At 35.0% G+C, this 27841-nt stretch overlaps 1 protein-coding gene across 6 annotated transcripts in view; it reads right to left on the bottom strand.

The window, feature by feature from the left end:
• Positions 1 to 27841, bottom strand: part of magi3a (membrane associated guanylate kinase, WW and PDZ domain containing 3a) — a 182407-nt gene that overhangs the window by 58660 nt on the left and 95906 nt on the right. For 5 of the 6 annotated variants that reach the window (XM_051097242.1, XM_051097244.1, XM_051097239.1 and 2 more), the window contains 2 exons: positions 17615 to 17731; positions 8971 to 9090 (listed from right to left, as the gene is read on the bottom strand). In XM_051097242.1, coding sequence (XP_050953199.1) covers positions 8971 to 9090; positions 17615 to 17731 — 237 coding nt within the window. Of the gene's footprint in view, positions 1 to 8970; positions 9091 to 17614; positions 17732 to 27597; positions 27646 to 27841 lie in introns of those variants that run through there. The other variant, XM_051097243.1, reaches the window with a different exon arrangement.

Genomic DNA, 27841 nt, shown 5'->3' with positions numbered 1-27841 from the left:
GGCAGGAGGTCTATCTTAGAAGCTTTACTGTGCTGTCTTATCTGGATAAACTTCTTGGGGTGAGAATGGTATCAAGTAGAACATATGGGAAACAACACTTGCTGACCTACTTTGTCAACAATTCACAAAAACATCAGATGTAAAACTAAAAGTGTGGACGGGACGATAAAGAGCAATATTGATTCATTTGTCACCTTTGAGATTTGGGAAGGCATGAGAACAGTTTGCTATCACAATTTACTCCATCTAACAAGAGCTGTCACATTATAGACGCGCAAGACATGAAATTGAAGAAGAGAGTTATTGCTTTAAACACAGCGTGGGTCGTTTTTACTGCTTGTAAGATGCAAATGAAAACCGTGACAGGCGCTTTTTGAAATAATAAAATGATACCCCTTCATAAAAATCACTGGCTGACTGCAACCTTAAGCACAGTACTCTAAAGACTTCGTTAAGCTTATTTACACTCTCGTTTGACATGTTGCATCATTAGTCTTCACTATGTGGAACACAAAAATAAATATGGCTTTGAAAATCTCATCACACAGAATTCGCTTTTATGCAATCATAAAAGAAACTGTTAATTTGAATTAATTACATCTTTATTGCATTAATAATTCATTTACAGATACGCGTGTTGATATTACAGAGAATGCCTAACAGTGGATTTGTCTATGCAGACCTATTAAGAGTCTTAACTTTAAACTGACGATAAGGGAATGAGAGGCCTCACGTTAAATGATGAATCTGAAGAATAAATATTTACAAATGTCCAAAAAAGATGCTTTTATTTTGCACTTCTCCTCCTTTTTGTTGTCAAAAATTATGTTAAATAGAATATTAATAATTTAGATTTTTTTTTACACTGCCGTTCAAGAGTTTACACTTTTTAATGTTTTTTAAAGGTGTCTTTTCTGCTCATTCAGGCTGCATTTATTTGAACAAAAACACAGAAAAAACTGTAATATTGTGAAATATTACTGCAATTAAAAATAGTGGTTTTATATTTTAATATACTTTAAAATAGAATTTATTCTTCTGATGCAAAGCTGAATTTTCAGGATCATTACTTCAGTCTTGAGTCCACACAATCCTTCAGAAATCATTCTAATATGCTGATTTATTATTAGAATTATCTACGTTGCCAACAGTTGTCCTGCTTATTTATGTATTTATTTATTTTTTAATCAGAAGAACAGCATTTATTCAACATAGAAACCTTTTCTAACAATATAAGTCTTTGCTATCACTTTTTATCAATTTAACACATCCTTGCTGAATAAAAGTCCTGAAAAAAAGCGTCACAGGTTCCAAAAAATAGACAGCACAGCTGTTTTCAATAGCATATTAGGATGATTTCTGAAGGATCATGTGACATTGAAGACTGGAGTAATGATGCTGAAAATTCAGCATTGCATCACAGAAATAAATTACATTTTTAAAATATATTCAAATAGAAAACTGTTATTTTACACTGACATAATATTTCACAATATTACCATTTCTGGATTTTTGATCAAAAAAATGCAGTCTTGATGTGCAAAGACACTTTACATGACAAAAAAAAATTACAAAACTTACAAATTCCAAACTTTTGAACAGCAGTGTATATATATATATATTTTTTAAAGAAACACCTCTACTCAACAAGAATGCATTAAATTGATCAAATGTGATAGTAAATACATGTATAATGTTGCAAAACATTTAAAATTTTCTTTTGAACTTTCTTTTAAATCAAAGAAAAAACGTTTGACAAATTTAATGCATTCTTGTGAAGTATTTCCAGTACTTCTTTAAAAAAAACTATTTCCACAAAAATATGAAGCAGCACAACTGTTTTCAACATCGATTAATAATAATAAATGTTTTTTGAGCACCAAATCAGCATATTAGAATGATTTCTGAAGGATCTTGTGAGTAATGACTGCTGAAAAAATTCAGCTTTGCCCTCACAGGAATAAATAACATTTTAAAATATATTAAAAACAGACTTGTAATAATATTTCACAGTATTGCCGTTTTTATTGTACTATTGATCAAATATATGCACTCTAAAAACTCCTGTTTATTTCAAGTTTAAATTAGACTCTGAATCACAGATCTTCAATATTGGCTCAGACTTTTGGACCCTACTGTATCTAATGGAAACATGTTATCGCTGCAGCCCGCAACATAATAACTATCCTCCAATCACTTGCTGTGGACTTCACGTGGCTGCACAGCAGATGGACAGTGCTTTAACAGAAGTGTGCACTGTCAACAGCCGTTATCATCTCCATCAACAGGCACTAGGCCATGCATGAAATAAACCTGCTTACTCCAAACAGTTCTGCTGAGTGTCCTTTCCAGATTTCATAAATGCATAGAAATCGACATGACTGGAATAACTGAAGTGTCTAAAACAATAAAGGGCTTTAAAGAACGCAGTTAATCTATCTCAGCTAATGCTAAATAGGGAACCTTATTACAGACATATTACTAACATTAAAGGTGACATATCATAAAAAAATGACTTTTTTCATGTTTAAGTGCCATCTACAATCCCCAAAAACATGACAAAGGCTATTAACATGCAATTTCTTTCTCAGCTGTTTACCTTCACAGACATAACCGACTGTTTTTGTAACTTGTGTGTTTTTAACATAAACTTGTGTGTATTTGACAGTTTAAGAGCAATAAGATACGAAAGAGAACTTAGTTTAGTACTCACATGCTATGCGACAGCCTCTTAGACCTTATGCTGGGCACAATAAAAGGCCACTCTAAAAAGTTTTGAGGGAGTGTGCAATTGGCATGCTGACTGCAGAAATGTCCATCAGAGCTGTTTATTTCTCTACCATAAGCCGTCTCCAAAGGCGTTTCAGAGAATTTGGCAGTACATCCAACCGGCCTCACAACCGCAGACCATGTGTAACCACACCAGCCCAGGACCTCCACATCCAGCATCTTCACCTCCAAGATCATCTGAGACCAGCCACCCGGACAGCTGCTGTAACAATTGGTTTGCATAACCAAAATATTTCTGCACCAACTGTCAGAAACCGTCTCAGGGAAGCTCATCTGCATGCTCATCGTCCTCATCGGGGTCTCGACCTGACTGCAGTTCATTGTCATAACCGACTTAAGTGGGCAAATGCTTACATTCGATGGCGTCTGGCACTTTGGAGAGGTGTTCTCTTCACGGATGAATCCCGGTTTTCACTGTACAGGGCAGATGGCAGACAGCATGTATGGCATCGTGTGGGTGAGTGGTTTGCTGATGTCAACGTTATGGATCGAGTGGCCCATGGTGGCGGTAGGGTTATGGTATGGGCAGGCATATGTTATGGACAATGAGCACAGGTGCATTTTATTGATAGCATTTTAAAGCACAGAGATACCGTGATCCTGAGGCCCATTGTTGTGCCATTCATCCACAACCATCACCTCATGATGCAGCATGATAATGCACGGCCCCATGTTGCAAGGATCTGTACACAAATCCTGGAAGCTGAAAACATCCCAGTTCTGTAAAGCTGTAAAGGTACAGCTCTATTCCGGAAAAGGGGACGGGGAGCAGCGGCTCATTTGCATTTAAAGAGACATGCACGAAAACAGTGTGTTTCTGCTTCCACCTTCTTTTTTTTGATATAATAAATGATCTGTGGGGTATTTTGAGATAAAACTTTACAGACACATTCTTGCGACACATGAGACTGCATAAATAGGTCTCATCTAAACATTCTAGCTAAATCAGGAAGGCACTGTGATACGTGTCTTTCCAGAAATGTCTTGATTATACCTAAGCTCGCAGCGCAGTAGAAAAGTGTGATCAAATCATGGCCATAATCATGCCATGTCACAGCCTCTAGGGTCCCCTGTCGAACAGCGGCCACAGCATGATGGATCGCTCATAAACAGCGCACTGCGTCATCCTTGATTAACGGCCATAAAAAAAACACAGCAAGGAGGAGGGAGGGTCGTCCACCGTGGTCTGTGATGATATTTGTTAGCATTAATCTGTGGGAGACGGCTAGGCGCTGTCAGAGGAAATGCAATGATTTGAAACCATCTTCCTTTCACCACTGCACACTGAATGGCATACAAGAGGAAAGAGAGACAGGCTGATAGCAGGTAGTTATTTAACATTTGAGTGCTTCATGTCAAATAAATAACACCATGCCGGCTTCAACGTCCCAGATGAACTGATGGAGGACGACAATTCACCCATGACGATCAACGAGCGCAACAAATACAGACTTGACACTGAAATTTTCCCTAAATGATGTTTTCCTTCTTATGAACACACACACACACACACACACACACACACACACACACTCACCCACACAGCCTCACACCCTTAAACCTAAATGAAATGCGAGTTGACTCATTTATAACCTTTACCCACTCGGGCCAAGTTGCAGTGCAATTTAAACATCATTGCACCAAAAATACAAATCAAAACCTGCAGTTTAGTCAGCATCTGCTAAGATTTTTTTGCACAGAATTTTCAACTATTTAGTATTTTTTCTTTGACTATAACTGGTGTGCACTAAAGCAAGAGCCCCAAATATGAGGCACAAAGCTTGATGCTTTGATTTGTGGTCAATGCTCAGTTTTACAACGTAATATGCTGAAGGAAAAGTTAGTCTCATTTGGGAAATGCACTTCAAAGCCCTGAGTTTCTACGTGTGGGACACTGAGCAGACTGCCGAAGCATGGACAGATGGAAAACCATATCGCCCAAAGCCTTTTGGATGCTACTGTGGGATGTTGGGGATATTGTTGTGGGCAGTGGGGATGCTGTTGTTCAATGCTCTTGATTCTGCATCAACACAAACAGAAGAAGGCACTTGCACTCAGAGATGAGAAAGGCTCTCAAGCATTTCTATGGGCATCATTAATAATAAACTCATCCCGAACTAGATCAGTGGTTCTCAATCAAAGGGCCTCAGCAAACATCCGAAGGGTCCTCAAGATGACTTGAAATGATTTAAAATAACACAAAACAAGCATTAAAATAAATCTAATCTAAGAAATAATAAATATAACTTGAGCTAACAAAAACAGTTTAAATTTTACAACAGCTGCATTTTTTAAAGACGACATCGGATGCCCATTTTCAACAAGTTGGTATGATTCTTTCATCTTCATGAAATATCTGTGACACACTTTGGTTAAAATTCCTCAATTGTCATATAAAACAACATCCTTACCTTGTCCAAAAACAGCTCTGTTCACAGCGACCATTTTTGGTGCACGTTTCTTTAAATGATAATGAGCTCTGCTCACTCCACCCCTCTCTTCAGTTTTATGTGTGTTTGATGGCATGTTACCATCAAAAACAAAACTAAATCACTGCATCCTCAGTGGCTCTGATGTCGGGAGACAATGAAGACTCTTATGTTCACTTTTATGTTTAAATACAAAACACCTGCATTACTTACGAGACACTGTTGTCGCTACAGCTGCTTCAGCATGGAGAAAATGGATGGCATACAACTGGCTGAGGGCGGAAATATACTAATACGGGACAGCCTGTCAGTGGTCATAGGCGGGGCCTGAGCAGTATGACATCATATTGCTCAGAAAATCAAAACGGCTTGATAATTGAATTGTTTAGGTTTTTTGAGCACTATAAAAAAAAAAAAATAAATGAGTGAATTGATTTTTATTATTGTATGGTGGCTGTGTCCACACGTATAACTCTATAAGTACTTTTATAATCAATATGCAATTTTTAGTTATGCAAAGCTCTATAAAAAAAAAAAAAAATCACCCCCAAAATCCTCATCTACTAAATCAAGAACAACTGGAAAGTCATAAAGCCTTCGAGTCAAAAAGGTTGAAAACCACTGATCTAAATGATCCTTCCAGGAACATGGCAGAGAGAAAGGGTGATTGCCGTAACTGTCGTCATCGCTCACTTCTCATGGAATTGTGGGTGGACGTGTTCTGCTTTATAAACATTGTCTACCTGTGTCACTCTGGGTGGCCGTCCTTCAATATTCGACATCGAAGCAATCATGAGAAAAGCAAGGACACATGCAGGAGACTTCCCTCAAGGGATTCAAATTCAAGTTCTCATTATTTTTAATCACTGTTGTAAGACGTAGACCCAGTGAAGCATTCAAACAGGACACAGAGTTTACGCTATAAAACTTGCGCATAACCAGTTACCATTGATTACATCATGCTCCAGGCATGTTGAAAAAGTGGTCAATTATTTCCTTGGCCTGAAAATGGCAAAACTCAACCCTGGAGAACATATAAAATCGCTCTCTATTGCATACAGACAACATTATTTTTAGCTTAGAGTGTGTCCTTTAGCATGGCCCTGAATTGTGACCCTGGACCACAAAACCAGTCTTAAGTAGCATGTGTATATTTGCCAATAGCCAAAATTACACTGTATGGGTCAAAATTATCGATTTTTCTTTTATGCCATAAATCATTAGGATATTAAGTAAAGATCATGTTCCACGAAGATATTTTGTAAATTTCCCACCGTAAATATATCAAAACTTAATTTCTGATTAGTAATATGCATTGCTAAAAACTGGACAACTTTAAAAGCCATTTTCTCAATTTATTTATTTTTTTTTTTTTGCACCCTCGCGTTCCAGATTTTCCAGTTGTATCTCGGTCAAATATTGTCCTATCCTAACAAACCATACATCAATGAAAAGCCTTCAGATGATGTATAAATCTCATTTTCAAAAAATTGACCCTTATGACTGGTTTTGTGGTCCAGGGTCAGAATTTATACAGGTGTAGAAGACTTGTGTATGGAGAATGCCATTGGAAAGGACAATAAAAAGCTTGAACATGGACTTCCTGTTTCACACACTACCATATATTATCATGCTATATTATATTATATGATATTATATTACATTATTAAACTACTGTTCAAAAAAGGAGTAACACAACAGACCAACAAATGAATAAATTGCCCCACATGTACATGGGAAGCATATTCTGAACTGAACTGCAAACAAGTCCACTTTTCTCAACATTTTTAGGCTCAATAAATCATGCTGGTTTAGGGCATCAAATCCTTGTGCAGCATGTACCGACTTTCTTGCCAGATGTCATGGGAAGACAAGAAATCACTAACCAGAATTGGTGAGTGTGAAATTATCCTTCAAGCTAAAATCCCAAGAGTCAAGATATTTCATGTAGATGGAAAGGCCCCAGTAAAAGTCACCCACTGTGACATCCACATCGGACAGATTTACTTCTACACCCTGGAAACTACAACGCGACCTTCCCATTAAAAAAGGGCACTTAGTGACTCATCGAGGGATCATTAACCAAACCCACCTCCTTCCCACACGGCCAAAGGCTAGGACTTTGCCAAGCATTTATCGGGTTTATCGGTGAGGAACTCACCGGCTTTGGGGCTGTGACAATAATAACTCAGACCTTGAGATCCCTTAGGCATGTTACAGAGACTGTATGAATCACAAGGTGAACGCCCTCTACGCTGAACTATTTCAAGTCAGAAGTGGAGGTATATGCCAAATAAAAGAGTATGCAGTGCAAACATCCAGTACACTTGTCTTCCTTAATTAACATAAAAACATGGTGAGTCAGCAACCGATGCTGCAACTACACAGTAACGTAACCCACATGAATTTTTGCTATGCTAATCTACAGACTTTGAAAGCAATACTTTAAGTGAAGAGAACCAATGTTCAACATCAACTGAGATGACCTAGTTACAGAGCTTGTATTGAAACTCCACTTTCTTCTTTTTCATCTGCAATTAATTCAGCTGCAAAGCTATACAGACTCCATCCAAACGTTGTTTTGTAGATCATTTTTAGCCTTAAAGGGATAGTTCACCCAAAAATGCAAATTCTGTTATAAATGACTCACCCTCATGTCGTTCCAAACCCGCAAAACCTTTGTTCATCTTGGAAACACAAATGAAGTTTTTTTTTTTTCTTTTTTAAATGTAATCTGAGAGCTTTCTGACCTTGCATACCACGCTCAAGGTCCAAAAAGGTAGCAAGGACATTGATAAAACAGTCCATGTGACATCAGTGGTTCAACCATAATTTTAATTTTTAAGATATAAGAATACTTTTTGTATTGTCCTTACTACAATGTCCTTACAATGTCCTTACTACCTTTTTGGGCCTTGAACATCTTGGATTTCATTAAAAATATCTTAATTTGTGATTCAAAGATGAATGAAGGACTTATGGGTTTGGAACGACAGGAAGGTGAGTAATTCATGACAGAATTTTAATTTTTAGGTGAACTATCCCTTTAAATTATTCTTTTGTCATTGCTTATTTAGCTTCACTTCAATCTAAACTTGCACAGCTTGCTTTCTTCTGTCAAACACAAAAGAAAATATTTCCCTTTGAACTATTTTTGTTTGTTCAGTGAAGGTCAGTGGGGTCCAAAACAACAGAGGACCCCACTGGCTTTCATTCTACAGACAGAAAAACAGACATTTTTCAAAATATCTTTTTTTGTGTTCCATAGAAGAAAATCATAATGGTTTGGAAGGAGGGTGTGTAAAAGACGACTAGTCACTGAACATTTTTTTTTTGGGGTGAAATGTCATTTTTAGGACATTTCTGATTGCTAATAGGTTTGTCAATTTGATCTATGAATCCAACATGTGAACTTCACCGTCTTCACTCTCATTGGTAGTTGCCACATTGAGCCACCCCTTATTCACATAAAGTTGAGTTTTGCAGCACTTGCATACTGAATTGTGATACGTATATGTCGCATATACACTTTACACTGTCGTGTTGGGTTACGTGTTGATTCTCATGCATAGCAGATAGAAAATAAGATGCAGAATGCATTACCCTTTCCCACATCCATGCATCTTGAAAAACACTAGTAGTTCCTCCTGTGAATATAACTAATTTAGATTGTGTTCTCAACAAGTATCTGTATAACATGCCCACAAGAAATGATCCTTGACTCTCGGAGCTCCTACACACTGTTTCGTACCATCATACGTTCCACTTTCCAGTAGCAAGCCGCTCTCCTCCAGCACACGAAACTCCCCCACGCTGATGAAATTATAGTCCACTCCTGGAACCTCCCCTTCGCGAGGCTGCCTCGTGGTACCTGCCAAAAGCACACAGAACGATGAGTAACAAATTATTAGAGGAAAAATGCTCTTTAGTGTATTACTTCATCTATGCACACATTTTTACATTTTTGTTACAGAAAGGAGACCACACACACACACATCAGGGCTCTACAGTGTGACCATTTCAGTCGCATTTCACAGACATATCTCACAAATACTTTCATAAAGTGTAGAAAAAGTGCAAATAAGAGATTTATTGTGTAGTATAGAGAGCTTTGTTGATTATAATGGAACTTTGTGAGATTGTGATGAACTAAGATGAGTGACAGCTTTTAATGATTTTTAAGGGAGATTGTAAATGAGATACTAATTTTATACAACAGTTAAATACACAACAAGTTAATATTGTCTAAGTGACTTAGTGTCTGACTATAACACTATTGCCTGATTTTGCTCTTTCATCATCAAAAATAGTTTGAAACAAGTAACAACTGAGCCGCTGCTAGGGCTGGGCGATATGGCCAAAAAATTATCATGATCAATTCATATCGCGCGATTATTATCGTTACCCAGCCCATTTAAATTCAAACACAGTGGTGTTTCGTTTATGAATGAACGTGCATTTTTAAACGAATTGAGTGAGTCAATGATTCAATTTCCCATTCATAAAGACAGTCACTTGCTTTATTCCTGAACAAATCAGCCATTCGAATGAATCAAATCAGATTCAGTTATTAAATCAGTGACTTGTGCCACCTACTGACAGTTTTAGTTTCATTTTAAAGTATCTTTTCAGCTATTTGAATCATTTCATATTAATATAATCAAAATTTTATATTTTTAAACATTAATCTCAAAATGAATTTATGACTTTGACTGCACTCATGCCACCTCAGAGTCTGATTAAAAAAAAATACACCTACAAACCACTTTTGTGTTTTTCTGTGCCACCTCTGTAGTACAAATTAATTTTGTTAATACTGATTTCATTTGATTGGTAACATTCTTAATCTACTTGTTCTTATTCTATTATTTTAATTAGAAATTTTAAAAAGCTTTTAAAATACATTTAAAAAAAAAATTTCATTATTGATCAGAAAGTGCTCCTAAAATTTTGACTGTGCTCCTACATTTTTTAAGTTACAAGCACAAGCGCTCCTAAAAAGAAAAGTAAGCACAGAGCCCTGCATATGTGACCCTGGACCACAAAACATAGATATTTTTCAGTCATAGATATTTTTTATACATCATCTGAAAGCTGAATAAATAAGCTTTCCATTGATATGTATGGTTTGTATGGTCGACATACAGCTATTTGACAATTTGGAATCTGAGGTTGCAGGAAAAAAAAAAAAAGTATTGAAAAAAATCACCTTTAAAGTTGTCCAAATGAAGCACTTAGCAACGCATATTACTAATCAAAAACTAAGTTTTGATATATTTACGGTAGGACATTTACAAAATATGTGCATGGACCATAATTTTTACTTATCCTAATGATTTTTGGCAAATTGATCATTTTGAGCCATACAATGTATTTTTGGCTATTGCTACAAATATATCCGTGCTACTTAAGACTAGTCTTATGGTCCAGGGTCACATATACATAAAGTAGATACATATACCTACAGCTCCCAACTGCATTAAACTGTTAAGATATATATAAAGGACTATGAAAAAAAAAAATCTCTCTCCTTAAACAAAAGACAACTTTTGTGAGCCTTTATTGTTGTCCTCTGTACAAGAGAGAACACAATGAATCATCCGCATCCAGATATTCTGCTGTAGTGTCTCTTTTTCAGCCGTAACCACAGTTTACTGTACTTGCGTCATCACTAAAGTTTGTCAAACTTGACAGTCACACAGCAGCTACTGTGGGGCGAGAGCCCAGATGCCAGTTTCTGTGCTGGAGGAGGATAAACAAACAATTAGCTCTGCAGTTTGCACTAGCTACATGAAACACCGCCAGCTGCTTAAGCACCTTACCATCCACACCAGCACGATGCCGCACAACCCTGCACTCCTCAGAACGTCAGAAAGACTGACCCTAAAACAATTCTTTCTTTTCAAAGACTGCTTTGAAGAACCAAATCCTTCTAAAAATGGAAGTTAGTGTTTCACATATGAATTCTGAATGCCAAAAGTGTTTTTATATCATACAAAATAAGGTGTTTATTTTGTGATGAATTTTATTCAGACCTCATTATGTACTCATGGTCAGCTGCGAGATCCCTTAACAAGCTCTGGAAAAGTTTAAAGTCTTAAATCTGCACAAGTGTAAAAAAAAAAAAGATTGACCACCTACGGCACTTTTTTATTTCTGCATTCATTTTTTTATATCTGCGGATGAGGCAGAGAGGGGTTACCGTTGAGCTATAACGGATATTAATGCCAGCAGGAGGAGGGAGGGAGATGGAGGCTTCAGTCGAGCTTCAAAGATTATGTGGCAATTTGGACTCCAGGCGTTCTACTTTCCCCCCCCCCTTTTTTTTTTTTTTTTTTTTTCGAAGGACATGGCTTTAATGACTTTTCTGTCCCCGTGTCCAGAGAGACATGCGCAACAGTTCCATTCCAGAAGTTTTTAGATGAGAAATGTATGACAGACAGTGCAGTCAGTGCTTCACGAAGGGAATCAATTTCAGACCATATTTCACAGTGACCACATTTGTTAAAGGGGTCGTCGGATGCAAAATTCACTTTTACATGTTGTTTGAACCGAAATGCGTCTTGGCAGTGTGTGTACACAACCACTCTATAATGATAAAAGTCCACCCAGTGTTTTTTTTTTTTTAAATCCCCATGAATCATTAGCACTTTCTCAGATCAAGCTTTTCTCAAATTCTGGTTTAACCATAGACCCACCCTGAGTGAGCTGTACACAGTCCTCCATTGTTTCAACGCTGGAGCAGGTGTAGACAAGAATGTCTCCTAAGCAGTTGAGGTGTTTTGTTGTTATATGTAATAATGAACATAGTAGTCATCATTTACTCCCGACATCTGAGCTGCTGAAGACGCAGTGGATTACTTTTGTTTTTGAAGGGAACGCATCCCCTGATCTAACTAAATGCATTTATGTTCGCCCGAATCATTTGTGATCCAGCTTCACCTACAGACTTACACCTACAGGGACGGGATGAATGGAGCTCATTAGCATTTAAAAGGAAATGCGCCGAAATGGGTCGCTGTGAACAGAACCGTTTTCGACAAGGTAATAGGGTGTTGTTTTACACTACCATTGAGAATTTTCAGCTGAAATATGTTATAGATTTTTCATTAAATGGGTCATTGGATGCAAAACTCACTTTTACATGTTGTTTGAACATAAATGTGTGTTGGCAGTGAGTGAACACAACCACCCTATAATGATAAAAATCCACCCAGTGGTAATCTCTATAAATAATATCCCCTTTTTAAATCAAGCCATTCTCAGCTTCTTGGCGGTGTGACATCACACAGACCATGGCTGTTCTCACAACAGTTGATTGATATGGCCGTCTTACCTTAGACCTGCCCTTAGTGAGCTGAGAACAGTCTGACTCCAACCGCCATTGTTTTAGTAGGCAAGAATGGCTCCTAAGCGATTGAGGTGTTTTGTTGATGGATGTTATAATGATTATAGCCGACGTCAATTACTCCCGACATCTTAGCCACCGTAGACGCAGAGGTATAACGTTACTTTTGTTTTAGAAGGGAACGTGCTCATCCCCGATTTACCTAAATGCATCTATGTTTGCGCAAATCATTCGTGATCCAGCTTCACCTACAGAAGATGTGAGCATGTGGGTTTTTTTATGAATCTTTGCAAATCGCCTTTCCTAATAATTTGCTAGTTTTGCAGCTACATGTGGCTAAAGTAAACAGTACAGCTTATCACCTCACAGAAGAGAGGGGCGGGGTGAGCAGAGCTCATTAGCATTTAAAGGAACATGCAACAAAATGGGTTGCTGTGTGCAGAGCTGATTTTAAAAAGGTAAAAAGGGTGTTGTTTTACACTACCATTGAGAAATTTTGATGTCACATGTACTATTTCAATGATGTCCTCACTACCTTTCTTGGTCTTGAACGTGTTAGTTGTATCACTGTCTATGCAGGGTCTGAAAGCTTTTGGATTTCATCAAAAATATCTTAATTTGTTCTTCAAAGATGAACGAAGGTCTTATGGGTTTGAAAGGACATGAGGGTGAGTAATTAAAGACAGAATTTCATTTTAAACTATTCAGGTAAACTACTCCTTTAAGAGTATGTGGAACACATATTTTATATACTTAAAATATTTTTCATATCTTCTTCTTTTGTATGACCATACAGGTCTGGAACAACATACAATGAGTAAATGGTTTTCAAATACTTTTAATTTCTAGGTGAAATCTCTCTTTAAAGCCGAGCAATGTATTATTAAACATTGACTTCAATTAAATGGCGATACTGCTCCTCACTGTCTTTAACCTTTACCATGATTAATAACGTACAATTAAATCATTATTTGATTATTTTACTTGACTGAAGCTGGAAGATGAACTATGACAGTTCATTCTGACATTACCGCTACTACCAGCGCTATTAAATATAATTAGACCTGTCCATCATCTGGCTCTCAGCCCAATGCGTATGATTATACTGGACGGATAAAGTGTGAATGGAGGAGTGTGTGTTGAGTCATGGGTCTGAACAGCCCGTAACAAGGACAATGGATGAGAATGACATTAGAGATTCCAGGTGGGCCCACACACTGAGCCCGTGTCTCATGCAATGCTGAACCACAGAAAACGAAACATCTGCTCAGGTCTGGTGTCCATTAAAATCCCAAATTACAAAAAGCCACATGCCAGGTGCAGGACTCACTTAATGAAAACAGCACGAACTACATCACATCTCTAAATTAACAGACAGAGACTTGATTTTTACATTTACTGAAAAAAATTGTGAATAGCGCTTGCTGGTGCATAGCTTGCTGGGACGAGACAGTTTGGCTGTTGCAATGCGGTTGCTAGGTGATTAAAATCATAAAATCCTATTCCCAAGTGTGTGATATTCTGGTTTTTATAGTTCTTGGGTTTCTTTGTTGTGTGGTGCACATGAGAAGATAATCTGAAGAACATTTGCGACTCTGAACCACAAAACCAGTCTTAAGTAGCATGGGTATATTTGTAGCAATAGCCAGGAATACACTGTATGGGTTAAAAATGATTGATTTTTTTTTTAATGCCAAAAATCATTAGTATATTAAGTAAAATCATGTTCCATAAAGATATTTTGTATATTTCCTACTGTAAATATATAAAAACTTAATTTTTGATTAGTAATATGCATTGCTAAGAACTTCATTTGGACTTTAAAGGCGATTTTTTCAATATTTTGTTTTTGCACCCTCAGATTCAAGATTTTCAAATAGTTGTATCTCAGCCAAATATTGTCCTATCCTAACAAACCATACATCAATGGAAAGCTTATTTATTATTTATTCAGCGTTCAGAAAATGTATACATCTCAATTTTAAAAAAAATTTAACCTTATGACTGGTTTTGTGGTCCTGGGTCACATTTTAACTATTTTTGTTTATAAAATGTTCATTGAAAAGGGCTCCAAAACTGCATAAATCCCTTTAAATTTCACTATAAGAAATATCAAGGTATTTTAAAAATATCTTCAGTTGGGTTTCTCAAAAGATAAAAGGCAAACAGGTTTGGAATTACAGAAAGGTGAGTATTTAATTACAGAAATTTTCCTTTAATAGTTGCCATTAAATGTTTTTTTAAATTTCTAACCCTAAGTATGAGCCATATCAATGCTGATAGGTGCCTTAAAAAAACAGCACTAATTAAAAGATTACACCACAGCCCGAGAGAAAAAAAAAGAACACTAATTAAAGATGTGCAAGTAATTAAGGCATATGTTTCACTAATTCACTGGTTTGTGGCCAGAACACATACCGTAATCTGCACAACAAAAGAGCCAAACACATTTCATGATTACGTACTGGTTTGTTGGCACTGATGATGAAAAACATGGTTGTCTGTTCCAGACGGTTTGTAGCTGAAAACTGTGGCCAAGAAATTGCTGAGCCAATACTGGCAAGTAATTTTACATTGCTCAACAGGTTTAATCGATCATGATTATGTGACATTAGCTCAAACAGTGCAGACACTGGAAGTATGGAAACTAAAATTGCCACAAAGGGGAGAGAAGAAATAACTGTCCTCAAGCAGGCGTCAGCAGCCTCTGGCATCTGCTTGTTATATCAGGCATGAAGGCCTGTTCACACCAATATCAATAACTAGAATGGTAACTATATTAGCATCCACACTAACATACAACAGTGTTCCGTTTATAATGAGAACGTGCAGGCTTCTGTCTCTTTAAAAACTGAAGCTCTTCAGTAAATTCATTTTGAAAGTGATTCCACTGACATCGTTCCACTGTTGTTATTGTTATAGTTCAGCTGTGGAATTCTTTATAATTATAGAATCAGAATAAGCATTACAGTTGTTATTATAGTCATCATCACTGATGTGAACAGGCCTTCAGAATAGAGGAACGTTGTGACTCATGAGTCCCAGCTGCATGGGCTGCGTGAAGAGTCTGTTTCACCAGGTGAGGGCAGAATGGAGAGGAAGAGCATGTGAATAACCCTAGAAAACACAAGCTGAGTCTACTTACTCTTTCAACATTCCCTTTAGATGAAATGACCGCGTACAAACTAGCACTCTGAGTCGGCAGCAGCATTTCTGGGTTCTTACAAGCTGTTTTAGAATAGACCTTCATTTAAATGAACTGAGCAAAAAGTGATGTGGGGTTAAAAAACCTCAATTCCAGATTTGTTTAGTGGACAGGGACAAATATATTTTCACACAGATGATTTGGATTTCTATGGAACCCCCTTTCTGCCACTGAATAAAAAAATAAAAAAAGGTTATTGTTTTTCTCAGAACTGCGTGATACAAACTTGCTTTTCTGACTTTTTTCTAAGAATTGAGAGATATAAACTTGTAATTGCGAGAAATAAAGTCAGAACTACAAGATATAAACTCACAATTCTGACTTTTTTTCTCAGAACTGCATGATATAAAATCACAACTGTGAGAAATAAAGTCAAAATTGCAAGATATAAACTCACAGTTCTGACTTTTTTTCTGAGAATTGCGTGATATAAACTCACAGTTGCAATATATAAACTCACAGTTCTGACTTTTTTTTCTCAGAATTGCGTGATATAAACACAATAGTGAGTTATAAAGTCAGAATTGCAAAATGTAAACTCACAATTCTGACTTTTTCTCATAATTGCAAGATATAAACTCACAGTTCTGACTTTTTTCTCAGAATTGCGTGATTTGAACAATTTGTGCCAGTCGTGAGAAATAAAGTCCGAATTGCGAGATAAAAACAAACTTTTCAAATTTTTGACTTTTTTTCTTGCAAATACGAGTTTGTATCTCACAGTTCTGACTTTTTTCTCACAATTATGAGTTCTTATCTCGCAATTGTGACTTTTTTGCAGAACCGTGAGATATAAACTTGCAATTTCGAGTTACAAAGTCAAATTTTGAAGGAAGAAAGCTGATATGTTCTTATAATTGCATTTATATCTTGCAATTCTAACTTCATTTCTCGGATTTGCGAGATGTAAACTCGCAATTACGAGAAAAAAAAAAAAAAAAAAAAACTTTAATAAAACTGATTCCACCTTTCCACCAAATTTATAGAATGATTATCTACGATGGCATGCATTGGCTATTTCGCAAACAAAATGTGTATGTTTTTGAAAGAACTTTTTGTGGTGAAATGTGTATTTAATCAGTCAATAAGACAAGCATATGTGTGGGTTATTTTGTACTTTGTACAACTATATGACACTATCCACAGTCTTTAGAAGTGTTAACATGTCAATGTATTCTACACAACCTGTTATTAAACTACAAATTAAAATTAAGAATAAAATTTAAGTTTTGTTGAACATATGAACCAAATGTATCACTTTATAGCAAATGAATGAATGTAATTGTGTTGCTGTCTATGTAGGGTCAGAAAGCTCTCGGATTTCATCAAAAATACCTTAATTTGTGTTCCGAAGATGAATGAAGGTCTTACGGGTTTGGAACGACATGAGGGTGAGTAATTAATGACAGAATTTTTATTTTTTGGTGAACTAACCTTTTAAAACAAACAAACAATATCACATTCTCTACGGTCTAACAGATCATCAGAACCGCAGTTCTGCTCAATGTGATCACTAAAAGCATCCTGACTGAAGAACCCGGAAGCAGTGACTGCCTGTAATAATTTAATCTACTGTTCACCACACGGTGCACTATATGGGAAACCTGGCTTGATTTCATACGCAGCTACAGTGCTGACTCTAATACAACCAGTCTAGCAGGTTCACAGTACCATCATACCACCCTTTGAAATTATGGACTGAAGATGTGTTACCGACACCATAATTATTGTCTAAGCAGCCAGTGTCATGGCAGAATCCTCCGAGTGCGACCTGCACTAACACATTTAATGAGATGTGAGGATCCGAGAGAGGTCAGACGTGTGAATGTGTGTGGTACTCACAGGGAATGGTGCGCAGGTACAGGTTATCTCTGATCACCTGCTGGAGCTTGTGGTCCAAAGAGCCTTTCTGGAACTGCAGGCTGAGGTAATGACGCAGATCCGTGTTCAACACCTTACCTGCGGAGACACATTGAAATGGGGTAAACTTTGGATAGTGCAAGTACCAAAAAACAGCATTTGCGACCCTTTTTAGATATATAGTATAATACTGTACACAATGAATACAATGAAACAGGATATTTATCATTCCAGAATACAGTATGTAGGTTTGACTTGTGTCATCCATCATGACTTGATTTTATTCTTCAGAAACTGACTGGATCAAGCAAAAAAGTGCTCTCTATGACACATTAGAGTAGAGGGCAGCTAAAAACGAATCTTGTAACTTTACATTTTGATGAAAGATTATAAAGAAAAACCCATAAATAACCTGAAGTGTTAATTCCCATTAATTGAATGAATAAATAAAATTATAATGTTAGAAATTGTTTGAAAATGCCGTTTTCCATTCATGCCATTTTCTCCCGTTTTCCACAAAAATATTAAGCAGCTGTTTTCAGCACTGATAATAAAAAGAAATGTATTGATATTGGGTCCTCTTCTTTTTTCAATTTTTGTTAATCTTCTTTTAGTTCTTTTGCATTCTTCTGTTCATCTTTATGCAGACCATACATCATTTCTATTTTTAAAATCCTATAGTAAATGGAGTAGATTTGTTTTTAGATGTTCATTTGATACGCAACATTGTATTATGTATGATTTATGTAAATTTGTTGCAATTTAAGTCTGGAGTAATGACTACTGGAAGTTCAGCTTTACCATAGTAATTAATTACATTTTTAAATGCATTCAGAAAGAAAATAGCTAATTTGAATGGTAGTAATGTTTTAACATTATTACTTTTTTCCTGTACTAATCAAATAAATGCAGTCTTAGTGAGCATAAGACACCTCTTTCAAAAACATTAAAAAAATATATTTAAAAAAAATGTTAAACTTAAAAAAAAATAATAAAAAAATAAATTATATATATATATATATATATATTTTGTTTCCAAACAAAAGTTGAACTTTTTTTTTTTATATATTTTTTGTAATGTTTTCGAAAGAGGTATATATATATTATATAATATTATAATATTATATATATAATATTAAGCAGCATAACTGTTTCCAACATTGATAATGCATCAGCATATTAGAATGATTTATGAAGGATCATGTGACTTTGAAGACTAGAAATAATGGCTGATGGAAATGCAGCTTTGCATCACATGAATAAATTATATTTTACAGTATATTAAAACAGAAAAGTGCTATTTTAAATTGTAATAACATTTCACAATATTCCATTTTTTCTGTATTTTTAAATCAAATAAATGCTTCCTTGATGAGCAGAAGAAACTGCTTTAAAAAATCCTACTGATCCCATACGTTTAAACGGCAGTGTATGTGTAGAATGATATCTTTATTTTCATTTAGAAATTTGACAATCTATGAGTTCCGCTCATTAGCAACAGCTGTGCTGGTGACAAACAAAAAGCAAACAAACAAAAGTAAAACACTGTCAGTTGCAAATGAGGGGAATATGACTAAATCATGCTAAACTCTGGAAACCGTCCCAGTCTTCTTGATTAAGTGACAACCTTGAGATGTGCAGCAGGAGGTCCAGCTGTTTCTAGCGCTACAAAAAATATTTACTGGCTTCCCTCCGCGAGCATCCAGATGTGTGAATGCAAGATGGGCGTTAACCAAACAATGCAGGTTCTATTGCTTTGCTCTTGCAGCAAAAGTGCCAGGAGTTCAGGCGGAGTTCAAGGAAGTGTGGAGGCCGTGCAAATCATCCAGGAGGAAGGAGGGGAGGAGAAGACCCTCCGTATTAGAGAATGAGCGAGTCGGAGCCAAGTTTCCCCTGGCGACTCAAATATGGGAGGGAGGGGAAGAAAGCGACGCCTCTTTGAGCAGCTCCAGTCTCCAGCTGTTGGTATTACGCAGCTGATGATCTCTGGGTGGGGAGGATGTGCTTTGAAACTGTGCCAGTCACATGGCTGCTGCATCAAAAAGCATTGTTTTGGACCCCACAGCTGCTGAACCAGCCTGGCTGTCCTCACAGACCTGCGTGATCATGGATCCCGACACACTCCGGCATATAATTACAGGTAAAAACACCACTCACGCTACTTCAAAAAGGGGTCAAGCTGCACCTTTGCAATGTCCTGACATCTGGAATCAGCATGTGCTGGTAATGTGTGTGTCTAAATGTTAAGTACTAAAAGCAGGGCTCAATGACGACAATTTCTTTCCTCAGTAGCTCAACATTTTTGCTGGTCCAACTACAAACAAATGTTTTTTTGTTTTTTTTTTAAACAAAATAATGTATTTTTATATTTGCTAAAAAATAAATGTTTGTTCATTAAAATGTTTTTTTCTTTACAAAGTATGCAACAAGCTGGAAATATATAGCTTAAATTATTATAATTATATTAATTATATGCTATTATATTATATTATATTACATTACATTACATTACATTACATTACATTATATTATATTATATTATTTTATATTACATTATATTATATTATATAATTTTATTTTATATTATATTATATATAGAAACATTTTTATATTTGCTACAATTTTTTGGTTCATTAACACTGTTTATCTTTACAAAATATTCAACAAGCTGAAGATATATTGCAATAATTATATTATTTATATGCTATAGTTATATTACATTCTATATTATATTATTTATAGAAATGCATTTTTTTTTAAAAATAAAATTTTTAATAAAGAATTGTTCATTAACATTGTTTTTCTTTACAAAATATGCAATAAGCCGAAGATATATTGCTATAATTACATTATTTAAATGCTAGAATTATATTATACTATATTACATTCTATTTTACATTCTATTATATATAGAAATGTATTTTTATATTTGCTAAAAATATTTTTTGTTCATGAACATTGTTTTTCAAAATATGCAACAAACCGGATATTTATTGCTATATTTTTTATTTTATTTTATTTATTTTTTTATTTTTTTATTTTATTTTATAGAAAACCAAGAATACCATGAAAAAAACACAAATTTTAATTGGCAGTGTGGCAGTTTTTAGCCATGTATGCAGTATATTTCTATTCATTAAAACTTTTTTTTTTTTTTTTTTTTTTTTTTTTTTTAATAAAATATGCAACAAGCTGGAGATATATTATATTATATTATATTACATGACATTATATAATATTTAGTTTCTCTCTTTTTTTACAGTATAATAATTATAATAATATAATAATATATAATTTATTTATAATTATTATAATTATATGTAATTATATAATTATAATATATAATGTGTAATTTTAATAGGCAGTGCAGCTGTTTTTAGCATTTATGTATGCAGAAATATTTTTCATTAAAATTATTTTCAATAAGTTCAATAAGTGTGTGTGTATATATATATATAATGCATTTTTATATTTGTATTCTTATATAATATAATATGATATAATATAATATAATATCATATTATATTATATAATATAATACATTTATTTTTGCAAAGCATTAAAAAAAAAACAGATCAATGTACAATTTTCATTGGAAATGCAGCAGTGGACCAACAGAACTTGAAACTTGAAACGCAGACTGGCCCCGGGTCATTGTTAAGTAAACAGACAGCGTTCAGATCTTGAAAAGGAATAAGAAATACTTTGAATTTTTCTTCTAACTATTTTATGCTTTGTTGTCATTAAAGCAAAAAGAGGGACAAACCAAATACTGAGTCATTAGGAATGAACACGAACTTCACTGTAAATTCAATATTTCAGTCAAACTGAAAAGACGAATATTTAATGTGGCCTTGAGAGAAACGCCATTTGTGCCTCGAGACAGAATAAATACAAACATGTTGTGATATCTCCAGCTAATTTCGAATGCAAGGTAATCAAAACAAGTCTCTCCCCAAGCAATTCTCTCTCATGGGGAATGAAATGGATGGCCCACTGTGATTGCAGATTAGCCTCATTTCATTGGTCGACTCTCACGCATAGTAATTTGCTCCAATCTAAATGTGCTCAAGAGGCCCATCATTCTCATTTAGAGTTCTGGTATTAATTCCTCCTCTATAGCTGTTTAGCAAGACATTACAGTATGTCTGACTTTTTCATTCTGCTCTCTCTTTGCACAGTGCTCGTTTCCAATAGTGTAAAACATGATTTATTGCTGTCGTTCATTAGGGAGTGTCTCGGTCCAGCCCGAGTGCGTATTGAGCTGCAGTATGAAGTGCTGAAGTATGCTGAATGAGGCCAGTTGGGACCGCTAGGGAGGCTCTGTGAGTCATACTGTGAGACCTCAAAGGAGAGGCAGGACGAGTGGAGAGAAGCCCCCTGGACTCCTCTTACACTGACATCACCGGCTCCAGCCACCCACACCTGGAAATAATCAGCAGCTCCAGAGCATGAAACGCACTGGGAATGTGGTCAGTATCACACACGAGCTTATAAATCGCACAAGCCGGCAAAGCAAATGAATCATAGTTATAAACTGTATTTTAGAATGCTTGATCAGAATGTTGATTCTGACCAAGCGGTTTTCAATCTTTTTGACTCCAAGGCCCCACGTTGTCATGTAATCATGTAATTCTGTTGCAGTAAAAACAAACCCCAAAATATGATGATTTCAGTTTATTGATGTACATTTTTGTTTCACTGCGTTTCATAGCATTTTAATTAGGATTACGTTAATATAACTAAATTTAAACAATTCTAGGACATGTTGGGGGCCAACAACACTATTCCTACCCTAATAAAACACACAGACTTACTGACTTACACTTCCATACTGACTTCTTTTAACATTTTTTGATTATATTATTGCAACATACTTTTAATATTCTTTTTGTGATACCCATACATTTTTGTTATTTAAATAAAAATATTAAGAATAATATTAAAAGATTAAGATATCAAATTAAAATATTTAATAGAAATATTTTTCATTTATCCATATTTTTCAATACTGAAGGAAACAAATATATTTACATTAACATTTAGCAAAAGAATACACACACAGACACACACACACAAAATCTCCTCGTCTAGCTTGCTTCCTAATCTAGTTATGTAATAAACCTGACATTGGATATTGCAATTAATGCTGGCTCTTTGATAAATTGCTTTTGTTCTTTTTTTGTAAAGCACTTTGGATGAAAATCATCTGCTAAATACATGAATGTAAATGTAAGTAGCCTGCCTTATAGAGATAGTTCACCCAAAAATGAAAATTCTGTCATTAATTACTCACCCTCATGTTATTCCAAACCCGTAACACCGTGTCCTATTGCGACATGTGACAAAAGGTATCTTTTCCATGTTAATCTGAGTTTTTGTCCTAACTAGCTGCGACGTGGACAGCCAAATTGCTTGTCGCATCACATGTAGTTAGGACATGCTGTAAGACCTGACCAGAAAATGTTCCCAGGCCCATAAACATAGTAAGGACATTGATAAAATAGTCCATGCGACATGTGACTTGGAAGAATAAGCTGAATAAAGTCATTATTTTTGTCTTCTTTGCACACAAAAAGTATCCTTGTTGCTTTATAAAATTATGCTTGAACTACTGATGTCGCATGGACTATTTTAATGATGTCCTTACAACCTTTCTGGGCCTTGAACATGTCAGTTGCGTTGCTGTCTATGCAGGGTCGCCCCCTTCTGGATTGAGGGTGAATTGCCTGTATTCGTTGTAAGGCCTCATGCACTGAACTGAGATGTCCGTACCGTGACCGTTTGGTACGAATACATGTATCGTTTCAGCCCTAGTATAAAAGGTGCATTTCTTTTATCCACTGTACTGCGGAGATGGTGAGTCAGCATTCATACATGGTTAGTTCTTTGTCTGTGTACTCTGGTTAAAAAAGGTAAAGTAGCCTGAAAAACTACATCTCATTTTCTCCTCCAAATTTAAAATCATCCAACATTTTAGCTTTTTTTTGGTAAAGGGCGTTTGATTTTTTTGCACATTCGCTTTGTAAATACCTACGTCACACGTGACCTTTTCAATGTGACCTTTCCAATGAGCGAGACGAGCATTTGTGGTTAAAAAGTACAATACATTTGTATTTTTTTTTTTTTAGAAAATGACTGATCGTTTTGGTAGATAAGACCCTTCCTCAGCTGGGATTGTGTAGAGCCATTTGAAGCTGCATTGAAACTGCAATTTGGACCTTCAAACCACTGATCCCCATTAAAGTCCATTATATGGAGAATTTTTCCTCAAAAACTTAATTTTTTTTGTGACTGAAGAAAGAAAGACATGAACATCTTGGATGACACAGGGGTGAGTAAATTATCAGGAAATTTGTGAACTAATCCTGGAAATGATACTAAAACTAATTTAAACCAAAACTGTCAAGTTAGTTACTCAAGAAGATACAAAAGAAGTTATTCTGAAGAACGTTGGTGACTTGAGTAAATTCTCATTTTTGGGTGAACAATTTCTTTTAATCTGACTTATAGAAACTGAGATCTGAGGGTCATTTTAAGTGCCGTTCATAATGCATTTCTTACATAAACTACTACTGAGCACAAAAAGTCTAAATTCCATTCATGAGTAAAAACCACGCCAAACCAGGGCTTTTTTGTGTGGAAGGCTTTCAAAGCCAGTGATGGTTTTCAAATTAAGTTGTATGACAAGGTCCAAGAGCTACACTGTGTAATTCTTTGGACATTGTAAAATGGGAGGAATTTAGGTCAGGCCACAATAGCTTTGCTTCATCCTTCATCAAGTATTGTACAGTAGCACGCAGGAACGTGCTCCATGCTCCCTAGAAAAATTCTGCATGCTTGCAGTTCATACAAACCCGGCTATACGCCGCTGTGTGCCAAAAGCCTTTACCCCAGATACGGCTGAAGATCTCTGTAGCTCTCACTGCTGTGTGTCTTCATACACGCAGATCAGCGGGAGAGAACGGGACATTAGCCAATCATATACATGGATGTGTCCATTGTTATTTTGATGACATTCTCTTCTCACACACTAACACTCACTGAAACCCCCCACAAACTCATTCTATATCAGCCTAGGTCTTTGTTTACAGAACAAGGCGCTCTTTGTGGCTACGCTGTCAGGTAGCGTTAGCGAGCTGTGTCATATCTCTGGGGTGCCACCCTCCGTCTCCCACTAGACCGCACCAAGTTCCAGTCACTGTACCGGCAGGCTGCCCATGGGAGCCACGGGATACAATAGCTCCTTTTGTGCCTCATCATCAAGGCATTAGAGCCATTTTCATCAAGGTGGAGGGGTCAGGCATGGACACAGAAAGAATCCATGACGCAATGGCCACAGCGCTGGTCTATTCTTATACAAAAGCTTCCAAGACGCTCCTGACTAACTCTTCTGATGCGATTCACAATAGTTCTGCTCTCATCGTCTTGACTAAATGACAGTAGTGATCGGCTGAAAAGCTGATTTCTCCCCAGATATGCTTAAATGTCAGGGAGTGGGAGTGTGGAATGGAGGTATACTGACTTTAGTTGGACTAGACGCCATATTCAATCTGACCAGGGGCGTAGGAGGGATCTGGAAAGTGAGAGGGGTACATTAAAAACCTTATTAACTTGGCTCATGAATATTAATGAAGCCATGTTTGCCCAGTAGATGATTAGCACTTGCACATTCTTTCACTCCACTGCCAAAGTCATTGTACGAGTGGCCGGCGATACTTTCTTGTTCACACAGCAGTTGAATGTTAAAATATGTTCATTTCACCAATAAATGCATTGGAAAAGCAGAAAAAACTGTCTGACACAAATTAAGCAGACTGTGAGAATTTTTGGAAAAAAAAAAAAATTCAATTGCAAGGTTTGCTGTGATTGCTTTGCCACCTAAAATTTTGATTATATAGAAATATGATGATGATGATGATAAAAATAATAAGAGTTACTATAAATATTATCATTATTATTGTAATTATATAAAAATATGAAATAACCATATTATTATTATTATTATTATTATTATTAATAATAATAATAATAAACAACTATTATTATTAATATTGTATTATTAACATATTAACATATTATAATTTATATTGTATAATAATATTAATAATCATAATAATAATTATTATTATTAGTAGTAGTAGTAGTAGTAGTAGTAGTAGTAGTAGTAGTAGTAGTAGTATTAATATTATTATTATTACGATACATATAAAAATAAAATTAATAAACAAATATAAAAATAAAAATTGAAAAAGAAGCATTAATATTGTAAAACATGAAATAAAAATCATATAATAAAATATAATAATCTTCAAAGAAATTATTAAATAGTATGATACATATAAAATATAAAATTGCTATAAATAAACAAAAATTAAAAGAAAAACATTAACATTTTATATTATTAGTACTAGTATTATTGTATCATTATCGTAATATTAATATAATTGTCATTTATATGGTATAATTATACTATTATTATTATTATTATTATTATTATTATTAAATAGTATGATACATATAAAATATAAAATTAATATAAATATAAAAATAAAAAAAATAAAAAATCAACATTAATATTGTAAAACATGAAATAAGACATTGGAAAGGTAATAAAAATCATAATAAAATATAATAATCTTCAAATAAATTGTTATTATTAAATAGCATAGTACATATAAAATATAAAACTATAAAAACTAAAATAAAGAAACATTAATATTGCACATTATTATTATTAATATTATTGTCAACATATTATGTTTTTAAATAACATTATTATTAATATTATTATTAATATTGTATTATTATCATTATTAAATAGCATCATAAATATAAAATATCAAATTAATATAAATAAAAATTAAAAAGAAAAAAATATTCTAAAACATGAAATAAAACATTGGACATTAATAAAAAATAATATAATAAAATATAATAATCTTCAAATAAGATTATTAGTTACAGATAGTAGTTACAGATAAGATACATATAAATATATAAAATTAATATAAATAAACATAAAAATTACAATAAAAAAAGAAACATTAATATTGTAAAACGTTAGATTTAATAGATTTAATAAAAATCATACAATAAAATATAATAATCTTCAGAAAATAATCATAATTTTATTTCTCAGCACAACTGTAAAATTACAATAATTATATTTAGGCCTCTTTATTTCGGTCTGAACTTCCTAACTTACGAACCTAAAACATCAAGCTTTTATTTTAGTGGAAAACCGCAGGAAACCTTTAAAGCTTCTTGACGACAGCCGGTATAAACGCTTCTCATTACACTTTTGTGAAGATTGTCAGCACATGTTGTGCTCCTAAATGCAGTTTATAAGTGACTCAAACCCACAGTACTTACAGAGATCATGTAGAGAGGCATTTACTGTGAATAAACAAACAAACCCAGCTCCGATTTTGGTTTCATTTCCATTAATAATGCAGCCCTACTTCTGTCTGTTCAATGTATCATACTGTCTTATCATTATATATAATTTTCCTAAGATTTTAAGTGTTTATCCACTGCAGATTTTCTGTTTCACTCGGTGTGTGATTGACCGCTATTGTAGGAACAGCAAAGTATGACATTTTGAAGGACTCTATAGCCTCATTTTCTTTTGTGTCACATATAGTGCCAACACTGACAAAGTCTAGTTACACTGTTTTAGCTGAAGCAGAGAATGTACAATGTGAAAAAAAAACATGAAAATTAGTATCGTTAAAACAAGTAAATCAGCACCAGGAAGATAACAACGACAACAACCACAAGCATATTTCCAGCTGACTGTACTGTTCCTTCTGGATTTACAAGCCAAGCTACACAACAAACTACGACAACAGCAAACAAAGGCTGAGCTGAAATATCTCACCAACATTTGCACAAACATTGCGTGATCCCATGTGTCTATTCTTTACGCATGTCGAAGGAAAAGCCAAGCGAACGCACCTTACCAGTATTCCAGCTTAACACCCTCCAGTATATCTTCAGGCACGACTACTCTATTTGCCAATATCAAACAAAAGAAACACAAATAGACACTCACATGACTATGAATTCAAAGAGAGAGTCCGCACAGTCAGCCACCCACCTGTGTGTTGTACAAACACTGTAACTACAGGACGCTGCTTACATAATACAGTCACCTCTCCCATGAAAACAATCCCACATGCTGAGACCCCTTCTTTTTTCAATTAG

This window comes from Labeo rohita, chromosome 23, assembly GCF_022985175.1.
Source record: "Labeo rohita strain BAU-BD-2019 chromosome 23, IGBB_LRoh.1.0, whole genome shotgun sequence".
In the NCBI taxonomy this organism is placed as follows: Eukaryota; Metazoa; Chordata; class Actinopteri; order Cypriniformes; family Cyprinidae; genus Labeo; species Labeo rohita.
Note: the sequence above shows the minus strand (reverse complement) of the source record. Positions and strands in the feature narration are given on the sequence as shown.